The 16039-nt window shown below is 41.4% G+C and overlaps 1 protein-coding gene across 1 annotated transcript; it reads left to right on the top strand.

Moving 5' to 3' along the window:
- Positions 1 to 3571: 3571 nt before the first annotated feature.
- Positions 3572 to 15272, top strand: LOC122662153 (cyclase-associated protein 1). Its single transcript, XM_043857718.1, has 10 exons — positions 3572 to 3851; positions 5342 to 5510; positions 5593 to 5657; positions 10933 to 11245; positions 11322 to 11469; positions 11606 to 11715; positions 11822 to 11877; positions 11989 to 12045; positions 12246 to 12389; positions 14971 to 15272. The coding sequence occupies exons 1-10, from the start codon at positions 3579 to 3581 to the stop codon at positions 15055 to 15057; spliced, it is 1422 nt and encodes a 473-aa protein (XP_043713653.1). The 5' UTR covers positions 3572 to 3578; the 3' UTR covers positions 15058 to 15272.
- Positions 15273 to 16039: the final 767 nt, after the last annotated feature.

Raw genomic sequence — 16039 nt, forward strand, 5'->3', positions numbered from 1 at the left:
ATTTCCAAGACCGTAACCCAACACAAATCCATATCATCCAAATGATCATCATCGAATAAGAATAAATGCAAATATGCAATCATGCTTGAATGATAATGTCACAATATAATTCATAAATGCATGAATAAGCAATAGTAAACAAGCTCAAACAATCACCCAAACCCACTCATCAATTACTTCAAATGGAATTTGTATAAGCGCAACGATTCCGCTCAAAATCACTCCATTGCACATATGTTGGAGCCTATGGAAGTGAATAAGAGTGTGAGAGAGTGTAGGGGAGGCCTCATAGAGAAACCTCACGTTTACATAAGTTATAAGCCTTAAAAGCGCACGGAGGCAACGTCGGACTCAAGCAGCTTGCCTCCGACCTTGCCTCCGACCTTCCCGCAGCTTAGGCCACATCGGAGGCAAACATCGGACTCACGCAGCCTTGCCTCCGACCTTCCCTGCAGCTCGGGACACATCGGAGGCAAACATCGGACTCACGCAGTCTTGCCTCCGATGCAACCCAAGTGTGATTTCAAGGTCTTTAAAAGCCCAGGGTTGTCCCATTTGGTTCTCTAAGCCTCAAGGGACAAGGGAGGGGTGTCTTGGAGTCTATTTGGGTCTTAGAAACACCCAACATTTAAAGATTTAAAGGGGTTTAAAGGATCAAAAGCTCAAAAATCCAGATTTGGGGTTTTCTTTGGTGGTTGAAGCTTTAGAATCAAATAGATTCAAAGCAAGAGGTCAAAATAGAGGTCTTTATAGGATTGTAATGAAAATAGGAAAGCATCCTACAAGGGAAACTACACATGACTCGAGCTAACCCTTTGGGTTTCAAAAAGAAATCCCCATCTTGGGGTGCAACCAAAGAACCACCCAAGCTCAAACGAGCAAGGGGGAAAGAGAGAAAAAGGGGGAAAGGGCACTTGGCTTACCCGGTTTGAGGTACACACGATGTACCCTCTTTAAAGCTCCAAACCCAAAGCATGCTTCCTTCTTCTTCTTCCCTTCCTTCTCCTTCTTCTCCTCCTTGCCGCCTCCTCTCTTCAAAGCTCTCCTCCTTTTCACGATTAGGTTAGGAAAGAAAAGAAAAAGAAAGACTAAGGAATAGTCTTACCCCTCTCTCTCATATAGAAAATCACTTTTAATGGCCTGTTTGGATAAGGCCTCATAAGTGTAACCTAGGGTCTATTTGGGTAGGGTCAAACATGGCGGACACCCATAGCACCTTAGCCATAGGGTCTCACCCACAAGGGTCCTTGTCGCAGCATTGGATGCAGTGGTCGGAGGCGACCAAGAACCTTGCATCCGATGCGAGTAGGAAGGTGGTTCCCACCATAAGAGGTCAGGCCTTTGGACCACACTTCGAGGGCTTTGAGAGGGCGAAGCACACAATAAAATTTGGTCAACTACTTACCCCGACACGTCAAGGGCAACCTCCATGGTCCCGACTAGTTTTCCACGGCAACCTCGTACTATGGTCAATATGGTTTGACCACCGGTGAGAACAACTCACCAGCATACGTGGTAGTGATAACTACACGTCACGGGAAGAATTAATAATTAATTATACTCCCGGGGTGCGGGTATAACATTTGGTGCTTCCCCTCTATTCCCAAAGTAACTGGCTTGATGAGATAACCGAATGCACAAGGATGATGAACACTGAATATCTCCATCTCTTACAAGAATGCACTCCTCAATAGCAATTGAGAATAATTAGTAGTGATGAGTAGAGGAGAGACCTAGCTCTCCTTATATAGTAATTCCTATAGGGTCTTACTCATCACAGTTCCAATAAGAATCCATCTGCCCACACCAAAGCCAATCCACATAGGATTCCTAATATAACTCAATGATCCCTTTAGTTAGACCAATACCATAATTAGCCTGAGTTTTAAGTTATTTAATATTAGTCCATAATAGGTAATATGGAATTATATTCCATATATAATTCTAACAATATCATGTTAAATATAAGCATTTTTAAAAAATACATGTAATTTTTTATTTCATGAGGTTAGGGTGGGGTACTTTTGTGTGCTCTTGTGTTTGAGCACAAGAGTCACGCGACTAGGAAACTTTCTTTTTCTCTTACAATAAATCATGTCAGGGAGCATGATCAAACATCATTGTTTACAATTTCATGTACGGCCCAACAGGCCTGATCGAACCCGCTTGGTTAAAACATGGCCCGATTATTAAACGTGTCGGACTTAAATCGATTGTTCTCAATGTGGGATCCTAGCCCGCCAGACATCCGACCAGATTGACCAACTATACACCCGAGCTAGCCTGCCCAGTTGAAGCCCGACATAGCCTGACCCTTTAATATTGTTTGAAATTCTCATTTTTTATTTTTCCCTCCAATTCCCATAAACTGAGTGGTGGTACAACATATTAGAAGGTCAAACCTATGGATTAAAAAATTATCTTTTCTTTTTTCGGTAATCAAGAATTTATGTTTTCATGTTGAGTGAAAGAAAACTTAATCCTTTATATATATTTCTTAAGTGAAAGGACTATTGATGTCTTACACTCCTACCAAACCACCAAACTAGAAATAAAAAAATTTAGATTCACAAATCTAAAGGATCCTGATTGTCTATGGCGCTACGGGCAGAGCGGCCTGAGCGGCCTGAGCGGCGCACAAACAGGGGCCCCTGCAATGACCGCCTTACCCCTGCCCGAGCAGGGGTAAGGTGGTCATTGCAGGGCGCCCTGTTTGTGCACCGCTCAGGCCGCTCTGGGCAGGGCACCGTGGACGATCTGTGTGCAAATCTAAAAGATTATCTAGCAATTAGCGGTGAGGGCATGGGGACCCCGTTTAAAACCCATGAATGATGTGAAATGGGAATTTATAGACAACCAATTTTTATTTTTCCCTCCAGCCCACTTCAGACACCAATTTTAGGGGTTTCACCTTTTAAAGCCCATTTAAAGACCATTTAGAATTAAACAGGCCTATAGGCTACTTAAGACTCGATTTTAGTACCCAATTATAACCCAAGATCGACCGAGCCCGTCCAAGCTAAGCCTGGTTAGCTAACCAGGAGGTCACGGTGGAGGACATCAAATTGGTTAAGCCCAGTTAGGCCTTGTAGAGGCAGTTCCACTGTTAAAGGCGGATCATTATCCTCTCAGGTTCTTGCCCAGTACCGTTGTCTGTTCCTCTCATAGGAGCTAGGAATGACGACCTAACCCTCTGCCTCGAACACACTGCCTGGGTAGGGAACCAGACAACCGTACAGGGCACGGAACCTGACAGCAAATAAATTCCTCTTTACAAGTCACTGGTTCAGCCGAAAGGATTCCAATAATTGAAGCCAGACAAGCGCAGTATGGACTGCCACGTGTCATAACAGTCACCTTCTAAGCGCACATCTTCTCTTCTCCTTTCTAAAATAAAATAAAAAAGAAAGGTTGTTTTAAAAATAAATTTCAGAGGAGCCCTTACGGCGTGCCAACCACAAAACATTTTCCTTCCTTTCAAAGGGAAGAAGTTAGTCCAAAATCCAAACTCCAAACTCCAGAGTCCAGACTGAGCGTATAAGAAGCAGAAACCGTCTCTGTATCTTCTGACGGTAAAAATGGAGGAGAAGTTGATTCAGAGATTGGAATCGGCGGTTTCTCGCCTGGAAACGCTTTCTACTGGATTTCGTCAGGCGAGTTCATCTGATGTTGCTGCAGATGCTCCGATCGACGCGACAATTATCGCTTACGATGACATGACAGCACAGTACCTCTCTAGGGTTTCTACTGCTGCGGAGAAGATTGGGGGACAAGTTCTGGATGTGACCAAGGTTCTCGAGGAGGCATTCTCTACTCAGAAGGAGCTTCTCATTAAGGTCAAGCAAACTCAGGTAGTTTTCCGTTTTCTTTAGTATCTTTTGATTGAGTTTAGATTAGAATTAGGCCTATTCCTGTGGTGACATCTGGATCTAATTTCCCCTCCTCAACTTCTGTTTGGAAAGTAGCGACTTTTTTGTTTGATATTTAAGTTGCTCTTAGTGAGTGTTCAGACTATTGGAGAAGATATTCGATCAAACGAAATTGTGAGAGCTGAATCTGGATCAGTTGATTTTGGTGTTGAATCTTCATTTTGTTTGTGAGAAACTAAATCTTGACCAGTTGATTTTGGTGCTGAATCGTCATTTTGTTTGTGAGAAGCTGAATCTGTTTTAGTTGATTTTGGTGTGGAATCTTCATTTTTGCTATCATGCTGCATTGTAAATTTCTTCTTCGGGTAATGACCTCGTTTCAAATTTCAAGCGAATAAAGCTAATATACTCTGGAGGCAAAAAATTCTAGATTTCCAGTTTTCTTAGCTTGATCTACCATGGATTTAGGTTCTTCTAAAAAGAAATGGAGGAAGATAAAATTAGCAATGAGGTTCATCACTTACTAGTTATTACATAACAGAAAGTATTCAGTCATTTCTCTAACAGAAAGTCTCTTATTTTTACAGTAATTTGACTAAAAAGTAAGAATTACAGTTATTCCATCAATTGTTTATAATTGCGTATTAGTAATGTTTAAAATTAGGATGACACCATAATGTTTATATTTGGACAACTTTTTCAAGGAAATCATGGATCAGTGCTCTATTTCTGTACCTTCATCCTATTAATGTCATCAACTGATTCCTGCATAGTTACGACTCATCCATTATCACCTTTATAATGTCTGGTAGCATTGAATTCTACATTTACACATTAATGATCATGTCTTCTCTACTCTTCTCTGCTGATGATTTCAACCTATTATTCATCGACTATGAGGTCACTGCACTTCATATTTCATGTGTAAAGTGGCTGTGTAAACATGCCAGTGCAAAAATGTAGGTTTAAGTCTGAGAGCCTGCCATTTTGTGCTACAATGGCGAAGGTTAGGACCATCTCCAATCCACATCAGAGAATCTGTAGTCTATGATCTTTTGGATTAAGAATCAGAAAATATGGTTTTCAAATCATGCATGGATGTCGAACTGGAAAGCAGCTGCACTTGGTCAGTCTGGTTCAACCAACTAAATGAACTTAACAAAGCCTTGACCCAATTATATGGGGTTGAAAACTTGACACACTGTTTTTAATTTTCATCAATTAACAGAATATTTGCTTGTCTCTTTGTGTATGAATACAACCTGTGGCTATGATAACTGTGATGGAAAACCCCTAGCTAAAAGGAACCTTATACAATAATAGCTCATCAATCGAAAATACCAGAAGCACTTTCTCCTCCTACCTGCAATTTCACAAATGAAAGAGAAAGTTCCATGCATGGTTTTCATGTGAAACGCTATGGAGAATTTATTTTTTATTATTTCTAATTTGATTCTATTTTGCATTTCCAGAAGCCCGACATTGCAGGTCTTGCAGAATTTCTCAAACCATTGAATGAAGTGATAACTAAAGCTAATACATTGACTGAGGGAAGGCGATCCGATTTTTTCAATCACTTAAAGACTGTTGCTGACAGCCTGACAGCTTTAGCTTGGATTGCCTACACAGGCAAAGATTGTGGTGAGAAAATGTCAGATTATTTTTCTGCTGTGAATGTATAGAGTTTCAGTTCACAATTATTTCTTTATCTTTTGGTTTGAAGGTATGAGCCTTCCTATTGCGCATGTGGAAGAAAGTTGGCAGATGGCTGAATTCTATAACAACAAGGTATCATAAACATTTCAATGATTGATGTTAGGATGATTACCACCACATAAAGTGAACCTTTTCCACTGCAAGGAAGAAAAGAGTGGAAAATAATAAATTGCTGTGCAATCAGAATAATGAGATTCAGAACCAAAACGTACTCATCATGCTACGGTTTCTCCTGTCGTAATGTATGCTTATGCTTTTATCTTGTTTCTCTGACTTCCTCAACTTTTGCAATTTGTATTTAATATAGTCCTTTAAATAATTGATGGATTGGGGAATAATGACTTGTGTCTATGAGACACCAGCCAGTTTTATTTATAATAAAATGTTGTGAGGTACAAGTACAGTAATGCTCTTAGGGAAACACTAATAAACCGATGAATAATTTTGCCCTTGTACTCATATTGCAACACTCCCGCTCAAGTTGGTGCATAGATATCACACATGCCCAACTTGCACATTGTAGGGTGAAATAAGTTACTACTTAACCCTTTAGTGGGTACATCAGCGAGCTGTTCTCCAAACTTAACGAAAGGAATGCAAATTAACCCATGTTCCAACTTTTCCTTAATAAAGTGGCGATCAATCTCCACATGCTTTGTGTGATCATGCTTGATAGGATTGTGAGCACGCTGATAGCTGACTTACTATCACAGTAGAGCATCATTGGTAAGGGAACAGGAAGAGCCAGATCCTTCAAGAGACCTTGAAGCCATTGTAACTCGTAAATGCCATGAGACATGGCTCTAAATTCAGCTTCAACACTTGATCGAGAAACAACTGCTTGTTTCTTACTCCAAGTTACCAGGTTACCACCTACAAAGGTGCAATAACCAGTGTGGACTGGCGATCATCAGGAGAGCTAGCCCAATCAACATTTGTAACGGACTCAACCCGTAGATGATCATGGGGCGAGAAAAGAACCCCCTTTCTTGGAGCCAACTTTAAATAGCCCAAAATTCGAAACACAGCCTACAAATGTGTGGAGTAGGGATCATGCATGTATTGACTCACCACACTGACAGAAATGTCAATGTCTGGTCGAGTGTGAGATAGGTAGATCAATTTCCCAACTAATCGTTGATATTGTCCCTTATCCACAAGTTCACCATTCTGACTAGAGAGATGAGCATTGGCCTCAAGAGGAGTGTCCAAAGGCTTGCAACCGAGCATCCTAGGCTCAGATAACAAATCCATTGTATATTTTTGTTGAGAAAGGAAAATACCTTTGGTAGAGCGGGCAACCTCAATACCAAGAAGGTAGCGCAACTTGCCAAGGTCCTTGATCTCAAACTCCTAGCCTAGGTAAGTCTTTAGGCGTGAGATTTCCTCCGTATCATTGCTAGTAACAACGATGTCAATCGACAATCGACATACACAATAAGGACAACAAGCTTGGAACCGGATTTCTTGATAAAGAGGGTGTGATCAGCATTACTCTGAGTGTATCCCACAGACACCATAGCTCTATGGAATCTCCCAAACCAAGCATGAGGAGACTGCTGGAGCCCATATAGAGCACGCTTGAGCTTGCAAACCTTCCCTTGAGTCTTTTGATTGGAGAAAATTGGGGGAACTTCCATGCAAACTTCTTCATCAAGTTCTCCATGAAGAAAAACCTTCCCTTCACATCAAGTTGATGCAATTCCCATCCAAGATTAACTTCACAAGAGAGTATCACATGGATGGTGTTCATCTTTGCAACTGGGGTCTAGCCTTGTAGCGATCCAGAGTACCAGCCATATTCTGCTTGACAATGAAAACCAATTTACAACTCACAGTCTTCTTGGAAGAAGGAAGACACATCAATTCCCAAGTCTCATTTTTTGTCATCTCCTCAATCATGGCTGCCTTCCACCGTGGATCTTTAAGAGCCTCCTGCCAAGTCTTAGGAAGGGAAACAGAAGACAAAGAAGGCACAAAAGCACGGTATGATGGGGAGAGAGACTCATATGCAACCACCTGAGAAATAAGGTGTTGGGTACAAGTCCTCGTCCCTTTATAGACAGCAATAGGTAAGTCAAGAGAAGGATCTGGAACAATAGGAGACTTAGGAGAGAGAATATCAGACAGAGGCAGATCTGATGCCGGAGGTGGCGATTGACTGGGTAGAGTCAGTGCAGCTGTGGTGATATCTATTTGCAGCTCACGGGGTTGACAAACAAAGGTTTTTATCGGTGGTGGAGGACCAGAAGGTCGAGTCTCCTCCTAAACTGAAGGTAGGGAATCAATAAGAGGAGGCACATCTTCAAACAGAGTAGATTCCGCCCAGGAAGAGGTGCGGGAGAAAAATAAGGGGCATACTCATGAAATAGAACGTCCACAGTGACAAACACATGGCGAGTTGGAGGGTGATAGGACTTATATCCCTTCAGTGTTTCAGAGTAACCAATGAAAACACACTTTAAGTCTTCTTGGATCAAGCTTGCTAGGGTGTTGATGATTCCTTGTAAAGCAAATACACCCAAAAACCTTTGGTGGGATGAGAAAGGTAGAAGAACCCTGGAGAGCCTCAAGAGGAGTACAAAACTTTAGCACACAAGTTGGCGTACGATTGATATGGTAGGCGGTACTCAAAACAGCTTCACTCCAAAAATGGGGAGGGACATTCATCTCAAAGAGAAGGCAACGAGCCACTTCCAGTAAATGGGGTTTCTTGCGTTCTGCAACCCCATTTTGAGCCAGTATATCCACACAGTTTGTTTGATGAAGAATCCCTGAGAGGCACGAAAAGCTTGAAACGATCCATCCATATATTCTTTGCCATTATTACAGAGAATCTGGATATTCGCATGAAACTGAGTGCAAACCATGCTATGAAGGAGCTGAAAACTATGGAGAACCTCATTCTTGTGATGCATCAAATAAATCCATGTTACCCGGGAGTAACACTCTATAAATGTAACAAACCAGCGATAACCAGATATAGAAGTGTAACGGGCAAGGCCCCATACATCTGAATGAACTAAAACAAAGGGAGAAATACTTCTACTATTAATACTTGAATACTTAGAACGGGTTTGCGTGGCTAAAATGCAAGCATCACAAAAACAAAAATCCTTTAGGTTACAAAGATTAAACAAATGGAGATAGGTTTTGACTAACGCCCCAACAAGAGGGTGACCCAAACGCCTATGCCAAAGAGATAGCTCAGATAAAGAGGTAGAATTGGTCTGATGAGCTTGACGAACAGAAGAGATGTCTTCGTCGAGCAAATAGAGACCACTAGAAACTCTATCACAGCCAATTGTTTCCTCCGTTACCAAATCCTGAAAAACACAATGAGAAGGGGAAAAAAGTCACTTTACAATTCAGATCTGACGGCTAATGGAAAGAAGATTAGTGGAAAAATCTGGAACGTGCAAAACAAAACCCAAGGGTAAAGTAGGAGAACAAATGACAAAACCCTTTCCAGAAACAGAGGAGAGAGAACCATCAACAATGCGAACCTTGTCTTTACCAGAACAAGGGGATTATTGAAAAAATAAGCTTGATGTCCCTGTCATGTGCTCAGTTGCACCGGAGTCAATTATCCAGGGACGAGAGACCACTGATGTACAGTGACCACTAAAGAAAATACCTGAGGCAGCAGGGTTAGAGGGAACCAAAGTGGAAGCAGATGCGGAAGAAGGCTTCAATCTGGTCATCAAGTGGCGGAGCATAGTAAGCTTGTCCTGAGAGAGGGCGGAACTGGCAGGAGAATCTGACTCAAGGGTCTCAATGTGATGAGCAGCCGGTTTGCCACTGTCGTGCCCTTTGGTGCAAAGACGTAGGGCGGCCATGAACCTTCCAACAAAAGTCCTTGGTGTGTCGTTCCTTACCATAGTAATCACACTTGATAGTCTCCCGTTCAAATGGAGAACGATCACTGGAACAAGAAGAGCCACCACATGGCTGTGTAGTAAGCCCAGAGAAGAGAGCTGATCGTTCCTGAGAAGAAGGTTGCAACATAGCAGTACGGCGGCTGTCCTCCAGCTAAATTAGGGAGTAAGACTGCTCCAGAGTGGGAAAAGGATCTCGGCTGGGCACGGGTCTGATCATACTCAATATTGAGACAAGCCAGGAAAGCATAAGCCCAATACTTGTCTTCCAGTTTCTTGAAGTTTGTAGCATCTGTGGTGCAAGTAGCTTGAAAGATATCATAAAAGTCTAACTTCTGCCACAGGCTACGTAGGTCAAAGTAATATTGCGACAGGATTAACAACTCCTTCTGCTTGGTCTCATGAAGTTTCTTGCGTAACTCAAAAATGTGCATCGTTCCCAACTTAGGAATATGTTTCCTGAGCAGCTTTTCAAATCTTGGCGGCAGTGTCCAAGAGAAGATATCCCCATGCAATCTGGGGTTGCATACTGTTGATGAGTAAAGACATCACCAGGGAGTTAACAGAACTCCGTTTCTTCTGTGAAGCACCAGCAGCAGTAGGCTTCTCTGTTTTGCCGGTAATATAGCCAACATATCCGTGTGAATCGATAGAGAGGTAACATGATCGTGACCACATCAGATAATTGCTCCCATCCAAACGAATGGAGCTAACAGGGAATGTAGGAAAGTCTTCATGAGTCCCAGATTCAGCCCTTCTATTCCAGATGTAGCAATAGATTGATCAGACATCGTTACCAGGAAAGGATTGCACACAAGTAATCAAGAGGTCACCAACACATAAAAATCAAGCACCACGAACCACAATCAACATAGGGATCAGAGCCAGAGGGCTGCAACCTGCAGCACCAAAGTCGATACCCCTGGGACACGAAAAAGCAGGGAGAAAACCCTTAACATTAGAAAAAAAGGCAAAAAAGGAGAAAAGGGATCTGTAGATCATGGGAAAGGATCTAAGAGACCCAAAAAAGAGGGGCAAAAGCCCTTGGTGGTTTAAGAAAGCGGAGGTGGTGGTGGTGGTGTGAGAGAGAGAAAGAGAGTTATGATCCCAAAGGATTACAGTTCTGATACCATGATGGATTTTGGAATAATGACTTGTGGCTATGAGACACCAGCCAGCTTTATTTATAATAAAATGTTGTGACAGGATTTGTGGCTATGAGACACTAGCCAGCTTTATTTATGATAAAATGTTGTGATGTACAAGTACAGTAATGCCCCTAGGGCAACACGAATACACCCTAATGGACAATTCTACCCTTGTACCCATATTACAACAATAATCTAAGTACTTGGTCTTTGGATTTATCCCTCCATCTCAGTTCCCACCTACATCCAGTAGTCAATAAACAGAAGTATATTTCTACTTTACTCACTTGTTACTGACTTACCATTGACATTCTGAGTCAGGTTCTTGTTGGGTACAAAACGAAAGACCCAAATCACGTTGAATGGGCAAAAGCTCTGAAGGAGCTATATCTACCTGGTTTGAGGGATTATGTTAAGAGTTTCTACCCTTTGGGTCCAGTATGGAATTCTACTGGAAAAACAGCCGTTTCTGCTCCTGTTTCAACAAAAGCTTCACCAAGTGCCCCTGCCCCTCCACCTCCTCCACCGGCTTCTCTTTTCAGTTCTGAATCTTCTAATGCATCATCATCACGCCCAAAGCAAGGGATGGCTGCTGTATTTCAAGAAATCAACTCAGGGAAACCTGTGACATCAGGTAGACTAATTAAAAATTGATGAATATTAGCTATTTCTTAGATGGTCAACAGGGTGCTTTTATCCTTGCTTCGTAGGTTTGAAAAAGGTTTCAGATGATATGAAGACAAAGAACCGTGCAGATAGAACTGGTATTATTAGCAGCAGTGATAAAGCCGCTCGCTCTAGTTCCCCTTCCTTCTCTAAAGCAGGACCCCCAAAATTGGAGCTTCAAATGGGTCGCAAGTATGTTTTTGATTGTTTTGTCTAATTTAAAATTTTGCACTATGTTCAGCGGGCCCCCTTTGTACAACCTTTCAGCATGAGAACTTGATGTTTGTATGCCACAAGTATTTTTATCCATGGCTGCATTGTTTGGCAGATGGGTAGTTGAGAATCAAATTGGAAGGAAGAACTTGATTATTGATGATTGTGATGCAAAACAGTCTGTATATGTTTTTGGGTGCAAAGATTCTGTTTTGCAAGTCCAAGGTAATTGTTGACTTAGGCATATGACCCAGGAATATAATTTAAAGATCCCTACAGGCTATTCATGTAGAACGAAAAAGAAACTTATTCCCATTCATATAATGTGCAGGAAAAGTGAACAATATAACTGTTGACAAATGCACCAAGACAGGAATTGTGTTCCAGGTCAGTATGTAAGCATGAAACAAATATAGCTGCCCTCTTGTTGTGTTGAGTTTTTGCATGATAGTGGGGGGAGATGCACTCATTTTCATGGAATTGATTATTTATAAACAGGATGTTGTAGCAGCTTGTGAGGTTGTGAATTGCAATGGTGTTGAGGTGCAATGTCAGGTAGTCTTTTCTTTTATTACTTTAATGCTCAATTGAAATGTTCTACACTGGTGATAACTACAACTGGCTTTACTGCCCAGCATCATCAAGAAGATCTATGAATCAGGGATTTAGAGGTTGCTTGATATTGTTAGAACTCTATAGTAGGTTCTGAAGTTCCTTTTTATTATTGTCTGCTCCCTCCCTCTTTTCCCCTCCAGGGTTCCACGCCATCAATTTCAGTGGATAACACCACAGGCTGTCAATTATATCTCAGCAAAGATTCGTTGGAGGCATCTATAACAACAGCCAAGTCAAGTGAAATCAATGTATTAGTGCCTGGTGCTGGTTCTGATGATGATTGGGTATGCACTATATTTTCTTTTAGACTTTCTGCTCTTCTGTTGTTTATTAGTTTCTTTTCTTCTCCTCTTTCGGGTCTCTGTGTATGGTCACACATGCAAGCATTCTTTTTAAAAGTGAGAAGAGTGGAGAGAAAGTGCGAGAGCAAGGTCTTAATACTCCAACAGAATGCCTCTAGAATCAAAAGAAGTTTTCCAAATGTTGACAAATTCCCTGTAAGTGCAGGGCAAATCATCTTTGTTTCAGAATCCTTATATTCCTCTCTTTCCATTTGCCTCTTGTTATTATGCGAGGGTCATTATCAACAAAATGTGACCTCGTGAACATAATGTAAGTGTCTGTCAATGTTTGTCCAACTCTCCATGCAAGATTACTTTTTTTCACATCCATCTGCCACAAATCACAATCATTAGCTAATGCCAATGCCACTATCTCCCTCACAATTGTCAACTTCACCTCTGGGCTAAAATTCTCATGGAATTCTATCCCTCTGAACACCCTCTAACCACCAACCTATCCCTTTCGTGGTGAGTTGTACTATCAGCCCTTCTCTTGATTTTAGACATACGCTTTCAAGTAACCATCGTGTCAGGAGGCAGGGGAACTAAATCCCACCTCTCATTCATAATCAAAGCATCAATCTCCTCTCTCATGGCACCCTGCCACTCAGGCACCCATTTTGTTTTTTTAAGAAATTATTCCTAAATAATTTTCTTTCCTGAGCCTTGTTAGACAATGCTTGATGAAAGTGCTCCAAACTTTTGGAGCTCTCATTTTTCACCTCCATCTATTTGAACCAAATGTACTTTACAGGCTGCTTAACTCCTGGCTTTGTTTCTAACTTGTCCTTAAAGTTTTTTAACTACTTTTTATTGCTATTTTCTGTTCACATGTGCTTCCTGAAGACATATTCAAGCTTGTGTCACTCTTCTTTCATTGAGGGTGAGCTAGGTGTAGTTGCATGCCTGTCACTCACTTTATTTTTAGGGGAGCAGATCCATAGATTGGAGGGTCTTGCTCCTGATTCAACATATCATCACCTTCGTCACTGTTAGGGTGTCCCTCATCTACAGTTGACTCATTCAGGGGTATAAGTGTTGATTTTACAGTGAGAGATCTGTTCATTGTAGCTAGGACCAATCTCATCTTGAAGATTATTAATTTTTGGTCCATCCTTGAGCCAAATTTCATGTAATTTTTTTTTGGACAAGTGCCGTAAATCTTAATTTTGATGGCTGCTGCTTTGGGAACCATAGTTATCCGGGTGTCTAGGCTCCTTGGTCGCCTTGGGCGCCTTGCCGCCTTGATAACTATGTTGGGAACCCAAGGCCATCCAAGGGTTAGAAGTGTCTTCACTTACTTCTTTTGGATGGGTTTGTTTGCAATTCTAGGCCCATGGGTATTGACATTATTACCGGTCTTTGGGGCCTTAAAATTCTCTGGGGGCTATGGAGACTGGTCGTGCATTTTTATGTGTTGGCTTGAAGATTTAGGAGCCTATTGAAATATTCTCCCTTCATCAGACAGCCTCAATCCTTGGGTTTCAGATCGAACGTTGTGTTCCCTTGTGTGCCAATGTTGGTCTTGTTTCTAGCAAACACAATTGTCCAAACAGGTGTCATCTAGTGCTATAAAATGGACTGAAAGCTGATTGTTAGGCACTAGGAATTCAAATAGTCAAACAGTTCATGCTTTGACACAACTGAAAACTAAAAAGGCAGTGAATAGTCAGAAAACACCATTTTAATATAGGCATATATAGAGTGGAATGCTGAAGACTCTTGCTTCTCTATTAAGGGTTGCATTTTCCGTTCTTTACCAGTTCAAAAAAGAACTGGCAAATTAGTATGAATGATTAGATTTTTGAACCGGGTGTTTTGACCAGTCAACAGTTTTCAGCCAAAGTTTGGTCTTGATGGTGTGATGGATCATTTGCCCTTTTGGGGCAATTAGCTGACTGCCTGTTCCAATGGTCCGCAATAACATTGTTGTCATCAGTTTTTTTTTTTTAAATCCTTGTCTTTAGATTTTCATTTTGCTTGATTGGATATTTTGGCATCTCTTATCTTTTTGCATGGTTCGTTGTTCTGTTATTAATGCCTCCATTTTTATTGTTATCCTGTTTATGAATTATTTTAAGATCAACAAAAAAATATGGTTGTGAATCTTAGGCTAGAGCTTGGTGCTTGCCTGTGCTCATGATGCATGCAGTCCTGAGCTTATGCTCATCTTGGCTAAGGTTTCCTTGAATCGGCTCAAGTTGGACATATGGCTGCTGCAATCCATGACTCCATGCTCTGTGAATGATGCCCACAAACTCAGTGTATCATCTGCTACTGATGACATCTGAAGTCCACCAGCCATTGTCATAGGATTGAGCTGAGCCTAATTTAGCTTGGCTCTGGCATATTAGCTTAACTAAGCTGGGATTGAAGCTCAGTCTCAGCTGGTATGTTATGATATCCCTCGACAAAAAGTGGTGAACCATGTGTGCTTCTGCTGAAAATAATAACCCTAAAACGGTTGACAGAGACTCAACTTTGTTATTTATGTGATTGAGGTATTTGTGCCATTTCGTTGCAGGTGGAGCATGCATTGCCACAGCAGTATGTTCATGTGTTTAAGGATGGACATTTTGTAACAACTCCAGTCTCTCACTCTGGTGGGTAATTTAGAAGCATTGCTGGGTTCCCACCTTTTTTCAGTATTTTATTTGCATGGAAGGTAGGAAGTGGCTTTCAGCTTTGGGTTCTGTGATTCATTTGAGTTCAGTATCTATGTATGGTTTGTATCTGTAATCTGTTGGTTAATGTTCTCATTATTCTTTTGACATACATACTGTTGTAACATTTATTACTTGTATCCTTCATGTCCTTGGCAGTGTTTCAGTTTTGTAAGTGTCATTATCTGTGGTTTTTTCCTGTTCTTTTGAGGCATTAATAAACTTTTGCTGTTTTGGGGTTCATTCGAATCTGTGGGTTGAATATGCAACCGGGTCTTGACCGGCCGACCTTACCATGGTTTTGGTGCACAGTAAAGATTGGGAACGATATGGATGGGAATGCATCAGACAGTTTTGTCCCTGGTTTTCCTGAAAAATTGGGTTTTTGGGACTTCTACCCCTGATTTGTATCGGTCAACCGATACGGGATCAGCATGGTGTAGGTATCCATGACTTGCAATATCGATACAGGTGATACCTCAAGCCATGGATCTTACTACTGTTTGTCAGCTATCTTGTTGGGATCTAGGAATCAAATCATTTGATCTGGTGTTGTAGTTGCAACCCTTCTTGACAACCCAAATAACCAAACCAGTAACCTCTGGTGCCTTTAATATATTGGAGTCAATCCTTCTTTTACTTTTGATGGTTGGACTGGGCCCTTAGTTGTCCGTTGTTATTGCCCTCGTCTCTGAGGAGCATGGTTTTATCGATTTCCGGCCGATCCAGTATTAATGGATCGGTATACACCAAAGGTCATCTCATTGTTGAAGCAGACAACGAGGCTTTAATCCACGCCTTCAACCAACCAAATGATCCCTTCCTGACTGAAATAGCTAGTGTCCTTCAGGACATTTCGCATTTATCATCTTATTTTCTGTCAGTGTCTTTTCACTGTCTTCCTAGAGAGATGAACAGCTCTATAGATTC

Source organism: Telopea speciosissima, chromosome 5 (genome assembly GCF_018873765.1).
Source record: "Telopea speciosissima isolate NSW1024214 ecotype Mountain lineage chromosome 5, Tspe_v1, whole genome shotgun sequence".
Classification (NCBI taxonomy): domain Eukaryota; kingdom Viridiplantae; phylum Streptophyta; class Magnoliopsida; order Proteales; family Proteaceae; genus Telopea; species Telopea speciosissima.